At 31.9% G+C, this 22,736-nt stretch overlaps 3 protein-coding genes across 5 annotated transcripts; 1 reads left to right on the top strand and 2 right to left on the bottom strand.

Moving 5' to 3' along the window:
- Window positions 1-7,113: 7,113 nt before the first annotated feature.
- Window positions 7,114-9,328, top strand: LOC105765496 (reticulon-like protein B2). The gene is made up of 5 exons (XM_012584630.2): window positions 7,114-7,324; window positions 7,833-8,013; window positions 8,102-8,243; window positions 8,477-8,546; window positions 8,952-9,328. Exons 1-5 carry the CDS (start codon window positions 7,132-7,134, stop codon window positions 9,107-9,109), a joined length of 744 nt encoding a protein of 247 aa, XP_012440084.1. The 5' UTR covers window positions 7,114-7,131; the 3' UTR covers window positions 9,110-9,328.
- Window positions 9,329-10,245: 917 nt separating this feature from the next.
- LOC105765495 (F-box protein At5g52880) lies at window positions 10,246-12,769 on the bottom strand. 2 transcript variants are annotated; one of them, XM_012584628.2, is made up of 6 exons: window positions 12,498-12,769; window positions 11,598-11,752; window positions 11,385-11,472; window positions 11,025-11,224; window positions 10,757-10,902; window positions 10,246-10,678 (listed from the first exon to the last, which is right to left on the bottom strand). In XM_012584628.2, exons 1-6 carry the CDS (start codon window positions 12,680-12,682, stop codon window positions 10,538-10,540), a joined length of 915 nt encoding a protein of 304 aa, XP_012440082.1. In that variant the 5' UTR covers window positions 12,683-12,769; the 3' UTR covers window positions 10,246-10,537. The 2 variants fall into 2 exon arrangements, with proteins under 2 accessions (XP_012440082.1, XP_012440083.1); XM_012584629.2 differs by having other exon boundaries at window positions 11,025-11,158.
- A 2,833-nt stretch (window positions 12,770-15,602) lies between these two features.
- Window positions 15,603-22,474, bottom strand: LOC105765491 (uncharacterized). 2 transcript variants are annotated; one of them, XM_012584622.2, is made up of 17 exons: window positions 21,914-22,063; window positions 21,149-21,206; window positions 20,720-20,841; window positions 20,535-20,623; window positions 20,416-20,451; window positions 20,114-20,207; window positions 19,814-19,856; window positions 19,578-19,675; window positions 19,041-19,102; window positions 18,345-18,841; window positions 18,168-18,255; window positions 17,922-18,062; window positions 16,986-17,554; window positions 16,678-16,813; window positions 16,518-16,586; window positions 16,292-16,423; window positions 15,603-16,192 (listed from the first exon to the last, which is right to left on the bottom strand). In XM_012584622.2, the coding sequence occupies exons 4-17, from the start codon at window positions 20,607-20,609 to the stop codon at window positions 16,079-16,081; spliced, it is 2,154 nt and encodes a 717-aa protein (XP_012440076.1). In that variant the 5' UTR covers window positions 20,610-20,623; window positions 20,720-20,841; window positions 21,149-21,206; window positions 21,914-22,063; the 3' UTR covers window positions 15,603-16,078. The 2 variants fall into 2 exon arrangements, with proteins under 2 accessions (XP_012440076.1, XP_012440075.1); XM_012584621.2 differs by lacking the exon at window positions 21,149-21,206 and having other exon boundaries at window positions 21,914-22,474.
- Window positions 22,475-22,736: the final 262 nt, after the last annotated feature.

The following is a 22,736-nucleotide window of genomic DNA, read 5'->3' as shown; positions in this document are numbered from 1 at the left end:
AATCAACCAACCTATTACATTCACGAAACACATGAATTAAACTGGCACTCCAAACACACCTTAACAAATCTCGAATCGCATTTATGACATGCGATTCCGGTTGATTAATTATCAGGTTCTCCTTTATATGGTGCAACGCTTCCAAATAATCTGATTCTAACAACACATCTTGACAATAAAGCTTCTAAAGCCTGTTCAAAACCATCAAGTATAGGGGTGTGCATAATTCAGGTAAAACCGAAAAAATTCGGTTAACCGACCGAATTCGGTTAATCGGTCGGTTAACCGAATTTTTTCGGTCAGGGGTTGGTTAATTTTTTTTATGATTTTTCGGTTAACGGTTAATTCGGTTCGAAACCGGTCGGTTAACCGAATTTTTTCAGTTAATTGAAAAAATTAATAAATAAAAGTATCCAACCCAACCCAATAAAACTAAAACTAAAGTCTACCCAATTACCCAACCCAATAAAACTAAAACTAAAGTCTAATTCTAAGTATCTACCCAATTATACATGTTTTTATTTTTTATTTTTTTAGGTTTAATACAAATGGAGATTTTTTGGAGAGAAGAAATTAATATAAATGGAGAATATTAAAGACTTACATTTCAATTGTGTGTTAATTTCAAGAATTATGTAATGTTTTTAATTATGTAGTGATTTAAAGACTTATGTAATGTTTTTAATTATGTAGTGATTTAATTCGGGTAATTCAGTTAATTCGGTTAATTTTTAACCAAAAATAAAAACCATACAATTTTCGGTTAATTCGGTTAACTGACCTAATTAACCGAAAAAATTTTGGTTCGGTTAATGTTTTTTTTTTAAATTCGGTTCGGTTAACGGTTAAAAAATTTGAAAGATCGGTTAATTCGGTTATAACTATTTCGGGTCGGTTAACCAAATGCACACCCCTAATCAAATATGCCTCAAAGTTTTACCTCATATGCGTTACGGAATCCTATATTCTTTGCAAATTCCAAACACACCAAATTATTTGCATCTCAAATCACACCATCAATTATACCTATTTATATTCCAAAATTTGACCTCCATCCTATTTGGATCTTCATTTTTAAATGGTGAGAAAGAATGATTATCTTAAAAGATAATATTTCCATTATTCTTTTAAAGATTCGTGGCCATGTTTATGGTATGCACGACCTTTTTATTTTAAAAGCTGACCATTAGGGTATTTTCTTTTTTCTTCTTCAATACTCAACCTTTAGAGAGTTGCTTTAAATTAGAATGTAATGATTAAGGATATAAACTATTGGAGATGTAATAAATTAAATATAAAAATTAGATGACAGGGATGATAATAACAGGATTTAAACCCCAAGGGACTTAATCACTGATTTCTTTTATATCGTGGACAAAGTTGAAAGAGGAAGACAACAATTAACCTAATTTATACTTTAATTCAAAACAAAAAAAAAATCATTTTAAACCTTTCAAAAATAATAAAATTATAAATAATAAATATAACCACATGCCTAACCTCAAACAATAGTAGTACAAACTTGAAGTCGGGTTCCACAACTACATCATAGGTGGGCAACTAGAGGCATTGGAGGCCGAACCATCCAAGGCACAAGTCAAGAGACAGTCCATTCCACCACCTCAGATCTACTGTTCTCTTGTTGTTGTTGTTTTCTTTTCTTTTCTTTTATTTTCTACTCGATTTTCAGAGCCTTTGCTCTTACTGTTGGGACGTCGGCGTTGTTGTCGGAAATCTGTCAATGATAGTGTTCGATGGTGATTAACGTAATCGCACCAGGCGCCTTACTTGATGGCTGTCGCGGTTGGTCAGTCAATGGGTGGTACCGTCTTTTTGTTTTTGTATAGATTTTGAATGATCAATGAACCAAAAAAATATAAATAAAAATGTACAATTTCTTCAATTTTGTCCCGTACATCGTCAGTGTACTGATGTTAATATGTACATAGTCAAGTACCATAACAGTACATTTCTTCAAATATCTTGCTAAATATTTGAAAAAATAATTTATTTTTTAAAACGATTGAATATATAATTAATTGACAAATAGGGTTTTTTACTCAAATAATATTTAAAAAAATACATAAATGGCATGTTGCAAGAATTATATACCAAAATGGTACATTCAAATGGGTGAAGGGTGGTGCATAGGGGCGCCACCCTAATTTTGACACAATTTCATTAAAAAAAAAAGGGTATAGGGGTGTGGTGCCTATCTGATAGGCGGCACACCTAGTATTCCCCCCATTCCCCCATCCGGCTCATTTGAAATATTTATTAAAATAACTAAATTTTATACATTGCTTTTAATTACAAAAAAATACCAAACAGATTTGTCCACATCATATTTTTTGCTATACTACATTAACAAAATAAATATATCTTATAAATTCCAACTTAATGGTCTCATTCACAAATTCAATCTCAATGGTTTAATCTTTTACTTACATAATAAACAAAAATTTATATTAAAATAATAAAATAACATGCCAATAAAAATATAACAAAACATAACATAAACAATACATAATAAATACAAATATTTTTATTATTATTTTAAAATGATAATAAGTAAAATGTTTTGGTTTAAAATATAATATATATAATAACATGCCAACTTAATTATTGTCAAAAATATAATTCTTTTGCATAGAACTTTAAAAGAAATTTTATTTTTAATATTTATAAAAAATAAAATAAAATTTAAAAACATAAACTCTTATTCTCAATTATAAAATCTTTAAAAATTAGAACATATAAACTAATTCCTAATTTATCTCATAAATTCCAAATTCCATATCAATGGTCTCATCTTTTACCTACATAAAAATAGAAAAAATATTAAAATAATAAAAATAACATGCCAAATAAATTTCATAAAAAATAAATCTAATCAACCTAAAACGCACAAAACAAATAAATTACATAAAAAATAAAACATTCTTTGTACATAACATAAATAGGCTTTTTTACTTCAATAAACATTAAAAATAAATTATGAATAAATAAAAATACAAACATACCTTAATAGCTCTTTTTTAACCAAATAATACCTTACAAAAATGAGCCGGATGGGGGAGTGGGGGGGCAAATACTAGGTGTGCCGCCAATCAGATAGGGGTCACTGGTGTCGCCTATCAGATAGGCACCACACCCCTATACCCCTTTTTTTTAATTAGATTGTGTCAGAATCAGGGTGGCGCCGCCTATGCACCACCCTCCACCCATTTGAATGTATCATTTTGCAATATAATTCTTTTAACATGCCATTTAGGTATTTTTTTAAAATATTATTTGGGTAAAAAACCCTAATAAATACATTAATATGAATTAAAATTTTAAAATAAATAAAGAATACGATATATGTGATTGTTGTCAATGGTGACCATGAGGCTATGTCACTGTGTGGCTCAAAAGACAGAGTCAAGTTGGTGCGATTTCGTAGCCGGAATTCGGCATAAGAAAAGCTAAAGCTAAGATTATATGGTTGGACTTGGATTTGGCCATCATTCCTCGAATCTAAATTTGGTCCTCACTCATCAAAAATGATATTTTTTCAACATTATTTTATATCAAACTCAAAATCACCAAAGGTAATGATAATTATATAGGTTTTGATTAAAAAAAATATAATAATATAAGTAAAAGTAGAATGAAATTAATTATTAAGAGTTAAATTGTATATTGTTATTTTTCATTTAAAAATGGATAAATTAATCACTATATGTTAAATCAAAAGTAAATTAGTCATTCAATAAAAAAATCCATCCACTTCTACTATTAAAAATCGGCCTTTATACGTCAACACGAGGTATGTATGGCATGCCATGTGTTACTATCTCGGTTATTTTATTAACTACATTAATTTTAATTGTATAAATAGATTAAATTTTATAAAAAAATCAATTTACTTCTTAATCTATCATATGTACACTAATTTATTATTTTAAATAAAAATAAATATAAATTAACTCCTACAATAAAAACCTCTATAATAATTTTACCTAATAATATAGATATTCAAAGACAAACACATTTTTGTGTTGAAAGAATGTACAAGAATCTCTTAGCATTGAGCATGGCATAATAATTATCATGGGTTACTTCCAAGATTCTGCGCCCTAAATCATGATGGTAACCTGCAAAATGGATTATTATTTTTAATTATTTCTTTTTGCTTTTTTAATATATTTGAGTTTTTTTTATTAAAAATAAGATTGTATCATATCTTTATTAAAAATAGTAAATTAATTTATATACATTTGATTAAAGAGTAAAGTGATTCTTTTATTTAAAATTCCATTAATTTCTCGCTATTAAAAACCAGTTTTCATACGTTAGAATAGGTACACCTAGCACGCCACGTAAAATTATTTGATTATTCTATTAGTCACGTCAATTTTTAAAATAAAAGTGGATAAATTTTTTAACATAAAGAATTAAATTACTCTTTAATCTAATATACAATTATTAATTTACACATTTTTTAAATAAACGAGATAAAATATAATCTAACTCTCAATACTAATATTATTATTATTATTATTTATCTTTTTCATCATTATCACTAAACTGCTGTTAATTAATTAACACTTCATTGTCACCATCTCAGGTAGACCTGTCCATGGGCCGGGCGGCCCGGTTCGGCCTGGCCCGACGGTCCGCCCGAAATATGGGCTTGGGTAAAAAAATGAGGCCCGTTTAAAAAATGGACCGGGCTCAGGCTCGGGCTCAACTTTTTTGGCCCGGGCCCGGCCTGGCCCGAATATAATAAATATATATTTTTTATTTTTATTTTTAAATTTTAAAATACTTTAAAAATATTTTTTTATTTTTTATTTTAAAAATATTTTTTGTGTTTATTAAAAATCGGTCCGGGCCGGGCCTGGGCAAAATTTCAGGCCCATATTTCGGGCCGGGCCTGGCCTAAGAGTTGGGCCAAAAAAATTTTGGGCTCGGTCCAAACCCGGCCCGGCCCATGGACAGGTCTAATCTCAGGTATTCTATTAAAAAAATTGTATATAAATTTACATTATTCGATAGAAATTTGGAGTTGAAACATTGAAAATCATGACCGAATAATCTTGTTTCTTTTATAAATCTCATTTAAAAAAGTTAATAAAAAATGTTGCTTGCTATGCTCTTTAATCTTTATCGTGGCTTTGCCACATATTTTTCAAAGGGAGAAGAAATGGAAATCTTTCCATTAGTTTTCCTTTTCTAAAGGAGAGGTATCTGGTTATATAAAATACCTTTTTTTTATATATAATTTAAATCATGGGAAATAAGCCAAGGAAAAGCCAAAAAGTTCAAATATGAAGTGATTATTTGTTTATATTTTAGTTATTCAACTTGAATTCTGACATTTTGAAATTATACCGTATTATTATTTAAAATTTTTAAAATATTTATAAAATTTAAGAAAAATTAAAAGGTATAATGAATTTTTGAATTTTCATTTTCTAAAATTCTAGTGATGACACGGCACATTTTAAATTCGGAAAACTACTAAATTTCAAGACTAATATGAATAAAAATTTGAGACTAATTTTATCATAGAAAAGATATAAATTTTATAGGAAAACTATAACTTTGGAAGGTGAAATACAAATTTATTTTTTAAACACTAATTATAAATTTATAATATCAAAATAAGAATTTTTAAATGTAAAGTGGTTTTTTTTCCAAAGTTCAGTATGTTGTCAAGTTTGATAAGAAAATTGTTTATTTATTGTGGTTTAAGAAAACCCAATTATCCCTTGAGATTTGATGAAAATCCAATAACCCAAAAAGTTTATTTGATTAAAATTAATAAAATCACTTTATCATTTATTACTTATTATTCTATATTTTTATTACATTCAAGAAGGTCACAATTATAAAAATACATTTAAATAACTACAACAATAATTTATCATTTATAAAGCACAATTGGATAAGTTGAATGTATATAGACTTATACTAAAATAAATCTATACAATAACTACAGACGGTGGAACATAAACAAAAATAAATATGAATTCAAAACTCACACATGATTTACATAAATATGTGAAGCTCGAATATAAAATCTTAAAGTTTATAAATACTTAACGTTGTCATTAAGTCAATATCTCATTGGATGTAAGTTTGTTTAAAACTTAATTTTAATTTAATCATATATATTAACTTTGAGATGGTTTTTTATATTTTAACCTCGTCTTTTACATTAAAACCTTCTAAATAATGGTAATTAATTAATGTTACATAAAAAGTTAATGAATTCATCTCAAGATTCATAAATAGGGATAACAAAAATCCAAACTACTTGATGGATTTTGAACGGATCTACTTTGAATGGGACAAATTTTTTTTTTTAAAAAGTGGATGTAAGGTGAAGTGGATTTTTTTTTTTGGCATAATGGGTATGAAGTGGTTATGGTAATTGTTTGCCCCGTCGCGACCCACTATATGAAATTACCATTTTATCCTTTGTATATATAGCTATTAAAGGGTAGAAATGTAATAAAGTATTACAAAAATCTATATATTTCATGTTCAAATATTTACTTGACTTTAAAAACATTGAAAATATTAAAGACAAGTATCAAAAATTAAATTGAAGTGGAGTGGAGATGGATGCATGTAACATTCATGGAGGTGAAAGTGAATTTTAGGATTATACATCCGTAATGAAACGAGGTGAGTGGTGGAGTAGAATGTACCAACTGGACTAAAGTGCATAAAAAGCCATTGTTTAAATACTTTTGTAGATTTTAAACCTTTATATGATCATTTTGGAAGGTTTAGCTTTTATGTCAACAATTTCTAAAAAAATTAAGTGCTAATTTAAAGATTTAATTTATTTATTTTTTACTGACTATAAAATAAAATTTTTCAACATTAGTCCTTACGCTTTTTTATTCAAATAAACGGTAAAATTTAGGATTTTATGTAGTTTTAGCCTTTAAAAACGAAGCCAAAGCAATAAATTAGCGCATCCCTCGTTTTCCGTACCACTCGTTAAGGCTCGTCCCATCCCGAACCTTAGCTTCGGATTACCATTCCTCCCCCACCGAAAACTACAAATTTAAATTCTACTTGCTTTACGCCCTTCGTATCCTTTGAACCAAACGCAGATAGAAATCCTCAATGGCGGACCACAAAGAGTCGAAAATGGAGGAGCTGGCCCACAAGATCCACAGCAAGATCTCCTCGCCGTCATCCTCCTCCGATTCCGACGAAGATAAGCGCTCTCACGCTCGCGCTGTCGCTCTCAAGGCCAAAGTTTATCGTCTCTTCGGCAGAGAAAAGCCTCTTCACCAAGTCTTAGGCGCCGGAAAACGTACTCGCTTTTATCTTAATCTTAACTCATTTCTTTTGATTTACTGCTTTTATATAGATATAGATTCTGCACATGCATTTTATTAATTGTTTTACGGATCAGTTGTGACCTCACATTATGCGTAATGCTCTGTTTTACTAACTGATATCGTATCTGATTCCTAAATCGAAGAATTATTAATGTAATTTTACTTCAATCTGATCGATGCTAGTTTCTTGGAATCATGCATTTTTCTCACTAATTTGAAATTGCGTTGATGAACGAATGCATTTTCAAATCTGTAATTTGAATAATAATTACGAGTTGATGAAATATTGTTTAATTCCTCAATTGATATTTCAATGAAATTGCATTGACGAATGCATCTTTAAATCTGTAATTTGAATAATAGTATGAGTTGATGGAATCTTGTTTAAATTCCTCAATTGAGATTTCTTAACAAAAAAGCTAATGTTGAACGAACATGTACTGTAGCATTGACTATTGTCATTGGATGTTGATTTTGCAGCTGCTGATATCCTTCTATGGAGGAACAAGAAACTTTCCGGAGGCGTGCTTGGTGGTGTAACATCTCTCTGGTTTCTCTTTGAAATGCTTGATTACCATTTAATCACTCTGATTTGTCACTTAATGATACTCGCATTATCGGTCCTTTTCCTATGGTCCAATGCGTCTAATTTCATCAACAAGTAAGACTTGTCAATCATTCTTCTATTGATGCTTATGATCGTGTAATTTTAACTCTTATTGTAACTCATCAACTTTGTTCATACGAAGTTCTCCACCAACCATTCCAGAAGTTGTAATCCCTGAAAAGTGTCTCCTTAAAGCTGCATCTTGCTTTACGTTTGAAATTAACCGAACTCTTGATATTGTACGGACCATTGCAACCGGCAAAGATTTGAAGACGTTTCTTGGTGTATGTTAATGCTAAATTTCTGCTATGCTTTCTTCTAGTTTACTCTTCTATTAAGCAAAAAAACAAGTTATAAATAACAGGATATGATTCTTCAAATATTTAAAAGAATTCGAAAATTTAAGCATTGAATATATACCCATATTCGGCACTCACATTTAGGGATTAGTTTTTGAGCATTTGTGCTATGTTTTCAATTCACTAGGTAATTTTGCTTTACTGCTTTGCTTCTGTAGGCTATTGCTGGACTATGGTTTCTGTCAATTCTGGGTAGCTGTTTTCACTTCTTGACGATGGTCTACATAGGTAAGGAATTTGATTGTTTTCTAATACCTTTGCATTAATTCCATCATTTTGTACCCAAGCTATAGGCAAAATTTTTTATATTGATTTCCGAACTTCAAATTGTTCTAATTGAGTTATCACAGTATTAAATGTTAGTAGTTTGAATCTGACAAATATGTTTTATGTCATGTTTGAACTAGAACTTAATGCCCAAGTCAACAACTAGCCTAATAGATGTACTTAGATTGATAGGATATTGATTTTTTGAGAATTCAATTAGTTCGTTTTGAAGTTTAAGGATTATTTTTTAGAACCTTGACCATACTGAGTACTTAGATTGATAGTTTAAGTACGTCATACTGAGTTAAATCCGATATTGTAATATTTTTTGAGTTTGATGACACTCCCAAGTGGATTTTATGACAGTATTTATTCTTCTATACACTGTGCCGGTATTTTATGAGAAGTACGAGGACAAAGTGGATGCATTTTCTGAGAAAATGATAATAGAGCTTAAGAAGCAGTTTGCAGTGCTTGAGAAGAAGGTTCTGAGTAGTATCAATAAAGAGAAGAAGAAAGATTAGTGTTTGTTTCTTTTGGCTGAAATCAATTGTTTGATTGTATTTTTTACCTCTCATCATCTTTGAGTCCCCCTGTTTTAACATTGCACATATCCTCGTTGAATATGGTTTTTCAACTATGTCTTAGTTTTTAGATCATATGGTTTTTGTATGCATGTCTGTACATATACATACACGCACATATTGTTATAATTAATAAACTCTACAGAGTAGTTCATTTTATTTTACAGAGCATTCGACATCCTTTCGTTGTCAATATGCATGATACCATTGTAATAATGAATGTTGAAAGAAATAAAATTCTTTTGTTCTCTTTTGTTGATTGTATCTCTAGCAGAGTGTACTACTTAGATTGATATAACTATATGTAGTACACAATTTAGCGACATTAGAATCAATGTAAGTAGTACATTCTCTTAAGAATCAACACTTATAGTTTAAAAATTTCGCTCATTTAAACATATATTCTTAATTCTATTCTCGATTAAAGTTGTTGAATAAATATAAATTCAATGAACATATTTTTACACTTTTTAAATATATAATCATGTCAATTATTAAATCACTAATAAAAAAAGTCAAAACATATAGATATCATGATTTAAGTTTAATTCCACAAGCAAGTAAGCTTTCGTTTATTTATTATTTTGTTTTCCTAAATATCAATTAAGGATGGATGGTGATTTCAAATTAAAAGACTTCACCGACCCTTAATTCATATCGTCATATACTTGGTTGTGTTAACCAAAACAAAACTTTAAAATCCTTTTTCCTCTTATTTGATCGCCAAAAATAATAATATGAAGCAAAGATTTAATCTGTTGATGGGTTTGATGGTCCATTAGACACACAAGGCAGACTCGATTCGTGCTTAACCTTGGACGGTTTTGGACTTGTCCGAACATTATTTAATTTTAATGTTATTTTTTCAAATATATTTTTATTATAAATATAAAACTAGACAGCATAATTATCTTGCCCATCCCAGTGAGATTAAAACTCCTATCTGACACCCAACGATACGAGTTCAAATTTTATTATTCTTTTCCCTCCAATATCAAAATAATAATCTACAAGACAAGCTCCGCATAGGTCGTTGAACCAACCAAAAAATGAATGTAAAATTGAACTAAACAAACTAAAATTAATCAGTTCAATTTGATTTGATGGAAATAACGATTACACAATTTATTTATTTTACAATAAGTATCGGTATGTTCTAATCTAAACAAATTAGTTCACCTTAAGACATTCAATTAAAAAACACTACTGATAGAAACACACAATCACATTCACTTTTCTTAAATATAATTTCATTGTATGTACATATGATCTTAAAACAAAATGATATTCACAACTAGTTTACCTTATTTTGTCCCCTAGAAGCAGAGCAGCAAGTATATGGGGGTCTCTATTCCCCAAAACTACCATCTAAACAAGAGGCTTTTTCTCGATTCTACGTATGTCTTTCGGATATGCCCATAATCTGGAAACGGGCTCTTCATCCGACTCGCTATCGCTATCTGAAGAGGATATCACTGATGTATAACCATCCATTAAGTAGTCGACGATCTGAAACACATGCGGCGTTTAGAATACGTGAAATTGAGAACCGAAAAAGCAGCAATGGAGGTTACAACTTACAATTACCTGGTGGGGTGAAATAGGCTTAATCTGTGCATTTTCATGTTTCGGGTCACACTGTCTGTTTGAGCACTTCAAGTTCTTGAGCCAAACTATCATGTCGCAATACCCGCAATATCCCCTACTGGACATTAATTTCTTTGAATAAGTGCCTGACATTTTAAACAAATGGCAAAAATGAGAAAGGATGATGCATTTGCAAGTGAAATATTCAAAGCCGGAGAGAGTTTCCCGGATATAAACATTATAAAATGGAAGCCCCAATATCGCACACCTCCATATGCTCTTTTAAAGGTCTCTTTCCAATCAATATCAGTTCGAGTAATCACATTCTCCTCCCAAAATGTATAATCCTTGTTTACCGATTTACCACTCCACTGTGTCTTAGTTCTAGAAGAATTGTTTGATCTGCCAAAGAATATCGTATATTGCAATTCCCATAGATGGTTATCATTTGCTGCTAAAGTCCATGACCTTCATAAAGCAGTCAAAGTCACTAAAATAAGCAAAAAAAAGAAAGAAAAGGTTTCGAGAGAATCGGGGATGGATACCAACAGATACCTAACGTCTTTTAATCTAGTAATTACGTGATAATCACTGCAAGTTTGAGCATCGAAAAGGGAGGAAACATTACCTGCAGACTAGGCCTGCAGAAATTAACGATTGCAAATCGAGTAAACAGAATATGTGAACAAGAACATCTTGAGGCAATTGAGATGGCCCTGGAATACGCAAGGAGGTAAGAAATGAGAAGTAATTAGACCAAAAACCGATATTCGATCAACTACATCATTAAATTTCTAAACTTTATAATGTGAAATTTCAATTTGGCTAAAGAGAGTTTTACCTTTTTCTTCCCTGTGTGCTTTACTGCGTCTTTTATGAGCAACCTTTGCTTGCTTAAACTCCGTAACGACCAAACTCTTCTTCTGTTTCGGAAAGGCAGCTTCTGCACTCTGAAGTAGAAAATGAGCTGCTGCAACGGCGCTACCGGTCTGCATTCTACATTTTAAAATAACATTCATAAATAAACGATGAATTGCATATGCATAGTGTAAGGTAATAATCAACCATAACATATAGTTCCGATTCGATAATGATCTTTTGAAGCAGTCTCATCTATCATCTAATTGTGCAACCCTTAACCAACAGAACCAAGTTCTTAACACAATGAATGCATGCATAGATGCAACAAACAATGCAGGACCTACTTTTCGATCTAATCAGCTATGTTACGAAACAGTCATTTACAATCAATGTATCCCCCCCACTCCCCCTTTCTATTGCTAAGAAACAGATTAAATCCGAAGAATACAAGTTTTGCATTTGGGAATAGTGCAATCTAAAGCCATTCTCTCATTCATTTATTTATTTAAATAAATAGGAGAAAACTACGAGCGAATTGCGTTCTAGTTTTCGTTCTTCGTACCAGACCAATCCACATTCCATGTAACATCGGTGCCAAGTGATCATACCCACATTAATTAGGTTAAGCTTAACCATTTCGGAACCCTTTTCCCCCTCCCAATAACACCTTTCAAATACTCAATGATAAATAAGTGCTCAATTTAATTGAACAATCATGAAAAATTGCTTAATTAGCTAACACCTAAAACCAAATTCCCAGAAATAAATATACAATTTAAGTTTCCCAACTTAATCAAACTACACCCAAAACCCAAATTGAACCCAAGATGGTGCAAAAGAAACTGAAATTCACAAGCAGGAAAATAAAAGGGGGGATTACTCGGGAAGAAGACGAATGGCGGTAAGGGTATGCTGAAAGACGAGGGATTGGAGAGGCTTGGGGAGATTAGCATAAGCGCCTCTGAGAATAAAGCTCAACTCTTTACATGCAATTGGGTATTGATAGATTCTTGAGAGTGATTCTTCAAGGCATAGCTTTTGGTATCTCTCTGTTCGATTTGACATTTTCAATATTTTCAGGGATTTGCCACTGATTTAATTATTACAAAATTCGGTGAACCAGAAGACAAACCCTTCTTTTCCCTTAACCAAATACGAATTTTATTTTTGGGTTGTATACTTTTTGCGGGTTATAATTTAAATCTCTTTTTCGGCCCTCCAATTTTATAAAAAAATCATTTTAGTCCTCTACTTAATTTTTTACTTCTTTTAATCCTTAAACTTGCACTATTTATCAAATCACCTCAAAATAGATGAAAAAATTAATGTTAACTTTGTTGATCCACATGTATTCCACGTTAACAATCAATTATTATTTAATAATTTTTGTTTTGTAAAATAATATTTATATTTTATTTGAATTTAAAAATAAAAATAATTAATTATTGATGTGACATCCATATATATGTCACATCGGCAAAGTTAATAAAAATTAAATGAAGGTTAAAATAATTTTTTAATAAAGTTGGAGGACCAAACAAATATTATGACTTCTCTTAATTTCAACAAGTATGATAAGTTTGGCCTGTTTTCTAAAATATTCAATTATAATCTATACAAAAGATTAGGTTGTAGTGATCTGTGACCGTTTATTTGAAGGACAGAAAGTTATAGATAAACTAAGACAATCAGAATATGAGTGCAAGGAGAAAACTAAAGAGAGGACTAGACTAGGGAAGAGTTTCACAATTTTTGATTGGGAAGAGGTGGCTTGGCCAATATGGTCGGTTTCGTATTGGTTCCCGTCGTTTTGGTCTGTGTGCATCATTTCAATAATAAATCAGTGTAATCAATTTTGTTTTTCACATTGATTAAAATTTTCATCATTAGTAATCATATCGGTCTATTTCATCCAATTACGATCACATCGATTGGTGCAAGACTAACATTAAAAAATATAAATGTTCTAACTTTTTACCATTGTTGTAATAAATAATAAAAACTTTTACCAGGACATTGTTTATTGACTTATGTATGAATGTTTTTTTTTTAAAAATCAATAAATCTTAAACCATATACCAAAATGGATCGATATCGATATACACCAATTCCAGTGAAAAAATAATGTGTCCAACCGATGCAATATTAAGTATTGACTACCTTGATCTTAGCCCCTTTTCCTAGTTCCAAAAATTTTTAAATGAATTCTTTGATAGTTTTCAATGGGTCATGTGTCGATATCATATTGATTTTAGACTATTAATGTCTATCATGTCTAAGGAATGATTATATATCTCTCTATATATATGACAATTAAATGGCAAATGTCATGTTCTTGTCAAGCATGAGGTCTTGATGGATTGGACTCGAGTGTTTTATCTCACAAAATGATCCTCTTTCATTACAAAACATTGATTAATCACGCAAACAAGATTCATAAAATATAAGTATAACTCACAAAAGCAAATAATTTATTCAACAAATCAAGTCACTCAAACATGATATACACATTTATAATTTAACTTTGACGTCTCAAAATTTCAATTCACTCAATATTTCCATTTAATTAAGATTTAATTTACAACTTTTGAAATATAATTATAAATAAATATCAAAATTAGGTATAAATTTTGTAATATTTTAAATTTATTTTACTAATAAGTTAGTTTGCTTATTCTAGCTTAATTTAATAATTCAAATTATTTTTAAAAAATCTAATAGAAATGTTAGGCTCAACCTGGTAGCCAAGTTTTATAAAGTGGAGTAATAAAATTAACTAACAAAAAAGTCATGATTTAATGATATTTTTTAGTTAGGTTTTAGGGTAAGAATTTGAAGTTCCCTAAACTATTAATAAGTTTATGTTTTAGTCATTTAATTTTAAAAAGTTACAAAATAGTCCTTAAATTATTTGAAAGCTTTTATTTAAGTCACTAGGCTATTAAAATCACTACTATATGGCCTACTTCGTTTGCACCATTTGCATCAATCAAAAGCTCTTCTTCCCCTTCTCTTCTACAATTCAGTTTTTTTTTCATGAAACAACTTTGGATATCACGAATCTGTGAACCAAAATCCAAACAACTTTCTTCTCCGATCTCCAACACAGACTGTCAGATTGACTTGGATCTAAGGTTTGTTCTTCTACTCGTGGATGGGTACTGATCCACCATATTGATCATCGAATCGTCGCTTGGAGTTCATTAGTCGGACTTTTTTATTTAAAAAAATTAATAGCACAGTGACTTAAATAAAAACTTTTGAATAGTTTAGTGACCATTTTATAACTTTTTGAAATTGAGTGACTAAAACGTAAACTTACTAATAGTTTAACCACATTGAAAGTGGTTTACCATAAATTTTAATTTTATAAAATTAATACATAAAACTTTACATATTTGTCCTTATTTATACGGGAGGATATTACGTGATTAAATACATTCAATCTCATATCCTTTAAATTATAACAACAACATACAAATCGAACTAAAACTTCACCGATTAAATATATCAAACCTGAACGAATTCATCAATCTCAACATCAATTCAAAAGAAAAGCCAAAGGAACAAAATGTTTCTTCTTTTAAATAACTTCAAATTTCCAACTTAAAGTTTTAACCTTATACTTATTATAAAACCCTTAATCGAGTTAGTGTCACGGGTTAACGAGTATTAACTCAATAGATGAAAATACTTTTACTTTACAAAGTAAATACATTTCATCTCTTATATAGAAAAATAAAATAAATCCATGCCTCTTTAATATTTCATATTTATATTTACCATTTAACTAAAACTTCTTTTATTATTTATATCAACCTTTTACAAATATAAAATATATTTATTTTTTCAGCAAAGCCACATATAATGCAATAATAATACGTCTAAACAAATGAATTTTCTTCCATCATACAATCAAAGCAACCAAAAACGCAATCAACTATATATTTAACCCATAACAGATTTACATGTTAGGCATAGAAGATAACCAGAAATATTAAATTATTCAATCCAATAATATAATCATAAACTTTATTAACTACATAATCTCAAACAATCCGATATTAAACCCCCTTCCCCCACCCCCCACCTAGGAATTTCCAAGTACCACACATTCACATAAAACACTACTAAACATACCCAAAAGATTGGTGGCAAATGGTTAATGGAAAAGACTGTATTTTTCCAAAAACCCTTTTTCTAAGCATCATGTACAAATCCCATATACATATATATTGTATGTACTCTAAAAATGCATTTCACGCACACTACAAAAGAACTCTGTGGTTGTATTGTTGAAATTTCAGATCCCGGCCGGAGCTTTCCATCTTGATGCTACCCCATCCAATGTAAATTCTATATTTTTGTTGAAGGGGGCTTTTGGCATCACCAAATTTTTACATCTCTTCATAGAGAACTCTGTTTGAATGATGTGAACATGAGATGCCTGGTTTTTGCAATCTAAAGGAAGTAAGTTAACTGTTCCTTCTTCCTTGAACCGCCTTCTCCGTATAAATCGTTCCATTGCTTTAGCTCCGCCATTACTGATCCTTCCGAAGCAAAGCTGGCAGCAACCTACATTGTAGCATTTACAATAAGATGGACATTATGTGGTAAAACTTTATAAGCCTAAAATACCATGCAAACAATCCTAGTTATGACTAGAATTTTTACCTGATTCTTTGCTTGTCTCATATCTTCCATGTTTAAAGGCCTCAAAGCAGTTACTCTTTCTTCCTCATTCTCGTCTTTTGTATCTGAAGCATCTTCTGAGTTCTTGCTTGCCTCTTCACGCCTCTTCCTCTCCTATTTAAAGTTATTGAAAACAGAAATAAATAAGATAGATTGTACACACATGCTAGTAAAACAATGATATAGTGAGAAGAGATTTTGCAGTCACCTGATCTTTCAACCTCTCTTGCTTTATCAACTCCCTAACAGGTCGATAAGCCGCTGTTATGCACAAGTTCTGTTTCCAGTAGTGTTTTTTTTTTTGGTCATCAGTTGATAACAGTAAGATATAAATTAATGGTAAATGCTGTGAGATAAAAAAAACAAACCTTGAGATCACTTCCACTGTATCCTTCTGTCATGGTTGCAAGCTCCTTGAAGTCGAGATCTTCAACTTTCTCTTTCGCCAGTAAAGTTCTCAAAATTATTTCCCTACTCTCAATGGATGGAAGGCCAACCATAATTCTGATCAAAATGGAAAGCACGAGTAAAGTTAAGATGCTCATTCACATCGAGCTGTAAGCAAGTTAGTTCATGGCTTGCATGCATGATAATTGTAATAGTACCAATCAAGTGTCACAAGATCCTTGATATGAAACATATAAGGTCAAGAATGTCTGACAAACAATAAATATACCTGCGCTCGAAACGCCTAATTATTGCTTCATCGAGGTCAAATGGCCTGTTGGTTGCAGCAAGGACAAGAATTCGCTCACCAGCTTTGGTCAATAGACCATCCCAATGTGTCATGAACTCATTCTTGATTTTCCGCATAGCCTCATGCTCCCCAACCCTAGTCCTTTGCCCCAGCATGCTATCAACCTCATCCACAAAAATAATAGTTGGTGCGACCTTTGCTGCTAGCGTAAATAAAGCTCTCACATTCTTTTCATCTTCTCCAAACCATTTTGATGTGATGGTGGACATCGAGACATTAATGAAGCTTGCTCCAGCTTCATTTGCAATGGCCTTTGCAAGCATTGTTTTTCCAGTACCGGGAGGTCCAAAGAGTAATATACCTCTACAAGGCTTGAGAAGTCCCCCGTTGAAGAGATCTGGCCTTCGTAGGGGGAGCATGACTAGCTCTTGAAGCGATTCTTTGATATCATCCATAGCACCGATATCGGCAAATGTCACACCAATCTCATTTGCAGGTATAACTTCAGGCCTTATTCTTTTCTCAAATTCATTATCAGGAGGAACTTCCTGCAAGAATGTTATATCTATAGTAAGAAAAAACCAAAAGCACATAAGGAAAAAGACACCAGAGAAAGGTAATAGACATAAACTATTGGAGCTGCCAAAGACTTTATGCAAAAACACAAATGTATTTATAGTTTCTGTGCTCATAAACCATTCAAAACTCCTAACATTTACAGCATGAATCTGGCTAGAAGTGGAAAACAATATTAAACTCGATATAATAACTATGATGATCAGCTTTCCCTTGTTTGTTAAGCAAGAATAAGCTCCTAACAATTATATACTTTACATGCATAAGTTGCTTAGCAACATCTATTTAAATCATATTCATCTCAATTTTCAGTTAATTATCCAAAGTACATCAACTTACAGGTGCTTTTGCTGCTGGTGGGTTCTCTCCATCCTTCTTCACACCAGAAAGAGACTTCTCAGTCTCACTTTTGCTTTCAGAGGCAGCTGCGTCGGATTTTGGTTCTGTTTTCGCACTTACAGCCTCTTCACCTTCTTTTTCCTAAAGGTTAACAAAGAGGGGTAAATAGTTAATCCATAAGTAAAAAGTTACTCCAATCCTTAATGCTTGATTTCTTCTAAAGGCAAACTAGCATTAAAGACAAACCTTGGAAGATTCAGCATTTGTCTCTAATTTTAATGTATCTTTCCCACAGCTTTTTCCTTCTTGGAATATATTCAGTCCATGGGACAAGCTGTTCCAGAGTAGAAACTAATGTTAAGCTATTTCTGTATTATAGAAAAAAGGGGTTGAAAAAAATGCTGAAAAATAATTAATTTCTACCTCTTGGATGATATAACAAGCTTGCCATTTCGATATTCTGGATCCTTATTGTTCATCAAGTGATAAGAGATTGCTGATACCACAATTTCTTCAATATAATTACCTAAGATCATGGTGTCTGAGTAACAAATAGAACCCAAATCATCGCACTCAAGGTCATTCGCCGCAAGTACCTCAGCAATGTGGTTTCTGTTATCTTGAGCTTGAAGCACCTTCATATCCTCTTCCAGTTTGGCTTTCCAGCTATCAAGATTATTTTCATCTTCGGGTGGTTTTATCTCGATATTGTATGGGAATAATGCCGAAAGCCTCTCATCCACCTCCCTGTAATCATCTTCTGGACCCAACATCCTAGAACCAAGTATCAGCACTGAATGTGGAAGTTTGTTCAACAACTTTTGAAACAGATTATATAACCGTTCTGATTGGAGGAGGAGCTTCTCAACATCCCTCAGGTATAAGATGATGGAGCCAGTTTCTGATACTGAAACCAGAACCTGCAAAAGGACAACAGCATAAGGCATGCAATTTAGGCTCAGATAAAGAACTTGCTGAAGCGTACCAGCATATGTATAGTATGGTGTTGACATGCAACTTATGTAAACATATAAAGGCATGCGTGCCTAAAAGAAGGAATAATCTAGAAATACAATTCCTGAGTGGTCTCCAAACTGATTACTCAGTATTGTGGCATACCTTGTAAAGTGACTGCAGAAAGAGTTTCTGATTGAAGCACCAACTGCTAGTGCGCTTGTGCACTGCTTCAACAAATAAAAAAGACAAAGAATATCAATATTTTTTACACATCCTATCATGTGCCAAGAAATTGAGTACTAATATATATGCTTAGCAACAGCCAAAAGATTATGCATGAAGCCTAGAAGATTCACTTCACTTTAAAGGATTGAGTACTCTATCAGACACTAGAATATAATAAGGAGGAACTTATAGAGCAATCATCAGTTGAGTTCACCTTTGGCAAAATACAATTTCATTACACTCCAATAAATCCAAACTATCAGGTAACAATTCAACCAGGTAAGTAAGAGGAGTTCACTGAGCTAACTACGCAGAATATGTAAGTTATTTGAACAGAAGGTCTATGAAAGGATGATCAGAAGAATCAACTATTTTTCTTTTTTCCTTTTTAACTCTTGACTGCAATAACTTGATGATATCATACAAATCTTTAAGCTTTCCATACGGAACTAAAGAAGATATACAAAGGGTAACCTGGATTTGTGACAGAAGCCGAAGAGATGCTACTCATATCAGATGCTGCAGAGAAATTTCTATGGAGTTTTGGATGATTGTTTGAACCTTCCACAGCCCTGCAAATATATGAAGGAGAATGTTATAGGGGACACCTCATCTCTGATCCAGCAGTAACAACCAGCCCACGAAGTATAATAACCACTTTATATTCTTGTTCCATGAAAATGGGAAAGTTGAAGGATAAAAGCAATCACCTGGACTTAATATCAATAGCGCTACCAGGTCGACGTAATGTACCTGTAAGAAAAATCTTGATTAAAACTATGGTCAAATAATGTTTTAGAAAATGAAAAACCAACATGATGTAAAAGATTAAGATGATAATTAAATACTAAAACCAAGCAGATTTTCTAACATAGTCTTGATGACAACTCAAAAATAAAACCATGACTGCCTAAGCAGGATTCAGCAGAGAATCAAAATGCAGAAAAATGAGAATCTAAGGAGGCAATATTCTTCAGTGAATAAATACAGTTTACATGTTGAAAGAATACCATTTGTTTCTTCTCTTGGCGATAGGAGCGAAAAGGAACCAAACAAGCCGTTCATTCGCTCTAGAGTCATCTCTGAGATGGACCTCTTCAAAGCCTGCAAAAGATGAAACTAAATTAGGGTGTGATGTGCATGGTAGTTATTGTATTGACTACAAATTAATAAGATTGAATTAACTCAAGAAATGCACTTGAAAGGGTTAAATTGTTGAACTTTCATCCGCAACACTCAATTTCATAGACAAACACAACCATGTCAAATGCTTGCATGGAGTTTATATAAAATAAAAAATAAAATAACTTACAAATTCTTTCTTGGTACAACCGTATTTGCTCTGCATCTGTGACAATGAAATTGTAGAAAGAATAAGTAGGACTTTATGACAGTAGAAACCTAATGACAACAAAAGTTGTGTCTATTCACCTTAAGAGAAAAATCAGTAATGTCCAAAAGCAGTAGCTTTGATTCAAAGTAATGTGCCAAAGCCTTGGCAAGCATTTGCTGGTAAAGCTCTTCACAAGAACAAAGGGTAGCACTTTAAGTTAAAAATGAACTCCAAAAGATGAATATCTTAATATAGAATTAGAGAAACAATTCCAGAAACATACCAGCAGGTCCTGAGAGCAAAATAGCTTTGCTGACAGGAGAAAGGTTCCGCGTGTGCCTAGAGACATCACTGTGTTTTAATTGCACATATGCAGTACTAGTCAATAACGCCCGAGTTCTTTCACTGTATTAAAACACCATCCAAAGGAGGAGTGAATTTGTGAAACTATTATAGAACTTTGCCTAAAAATTAATACATAATATATTGATGGGATTAAGAAAACCTGTTAACTCATACAATTATTTGAAAGGATTGGAATGAATTCCTTAAACTTCTAGTAGTACGTGTATGTGCATAGAGTAGTTATTTAGTGGATAAATAAACTTAATTGATGTGCAAATAGAATTAAAAGGCCTGAAAGCAGTCATCAAGGGGTGGAAATCCCTCAAGATAAAATAAAATAAAGGAATATTCAAAGCCAGAGCAAAACCTGCAGCTTTCATGGAGTTCAAGATCTAAGACTGCCCAAAAATAGTCTATATCCTAACCTGAAATCATTAAATAAATATTGATATGTTCAAACACTATGCAATTGGCATTATCATGTTGAAGAATCAATACAGATCTGTCTGCTTAACATTCACGACGTCACATAAAATAATATTCCACAGCCTGCACCAGCACAAAAATGGAAAAACAATAACAGATTCCATGGCCCATATATGATCCAAAATTGTACATCTCCAGAGAACAACTCAAAATGGGAATTTTGAAAAGAAATCAAATGAAGCATCTTGAATCTTGATTATCCCCAGCCAGGAAAAAAAAAGGATAAATAGATTAATCAAAATACAAGGAAAAAGCTTTAACCCCCCCCCCCAAAAAAAAAAAATCAGCAGCCAAAAAGCAAAAGATCACGGGTGTTAATAGTTGTTAGTAGCATGTGCAAAGAATATCTCCATACCAGACCATGCACATGGTGCTTAATACATACTAAAACCAACACCTTTTTGTTCTCCTCTTTCTACACTGGGGGGACCAATGTCAAACACACAAGAACAAATGAAGGCAGTATGGCACAAATCCTTTTATCCTTTCATCTTCATTATAAACAAAGATAAGAAAAAACAAATTTTTATTTCACAATATCCTTTTAAGACCTACATGGATGTAAAAACAGAAAACTAATGCAAATCATGTAATGAAAAGATCATAAACCAAAAAAGAAAAGAACAAAGACCCATCATTGGCTTACCTAAGGTAATAAGGAAAATCATCAAAGGAAACCTTGCTAAGCTTTCCATCTATAACTTGTCTCATAAGTTCTTGCTCAATCTGCTCCCCTGTAATACCATCATCTGCAATGGTGTTGTTCCCAGCCCATTTGCTTACAGTTTGCCCTGAAGCCAATCCAAGGCCAACACCAATTCCAACCCCAACACTCAAAGCTGACAACAATATCCCCTTTTGCTCCATTCCCCTATCTTACAAAACAAAACAAAAAAAAAATCACCTTTCCTGCTCTTCCTCCTTTGTTCTCTATCTTGACAGATACAAATATGATTCTTTTAACAACAACATCCAAATATACATTTATATATATATATATATAAACAAATAAAAAGAAAAACCCAGGAAAGAAGTTTCGAGAAAGAAGAAAATGGATGATGGGAGAGGGAGATTCAACGAAGGAAAAAAAAAATAAGGGTTATTGTTGTTGTTGGGTATTAAAGTAGTGAATGAGAGAAAAGAGAAAGAATTTAGGATATATATATTAGGCCGAAAAAAACGATGGTCTAAAAGGGGTTTTGACAGGTAAATGACTAAACCATTAGCTTTTGAGGGACGGCCTCCCTTCAACTATTTATAGCATGCTATAATAATGTACTAAAGGAGAAGGATGCTAACTTTCCCGGGAAAAAAACAAACGAGAAAATTTTTTTCACTTTTGCTTTTTTGCTTTGCTTTTCCTTTTTGACTTTACCGGTAACCGGCTTCTCTCCTTTTTTATGTCTTTTCTTTTTTGGTCTGGTTTTTTTATATTTATATTTATTCTTGGGTAAATTGTATTGTAGGTC

This window comes from Gossypium raimondii, chromosome 12 (assembly GCF_025698545.1).
Source record: "Gossypium raimondii isolate GPD5lz chromosome 12, ASM2569854v1, whole genome shotgun sequence".
NCBI classification, from domain to species: Eukaryota; Viridiplantae; Streptophyta; class Magnoliopsida; order Malvales; family Malvaceae; genus Gossypium; species Gossypium raimondii.
The sequence above is the reverse complement of the archived record's forward strand: the minus strand, read 5'-3'. Positions and strand labels throughout refer to the sequence as shown.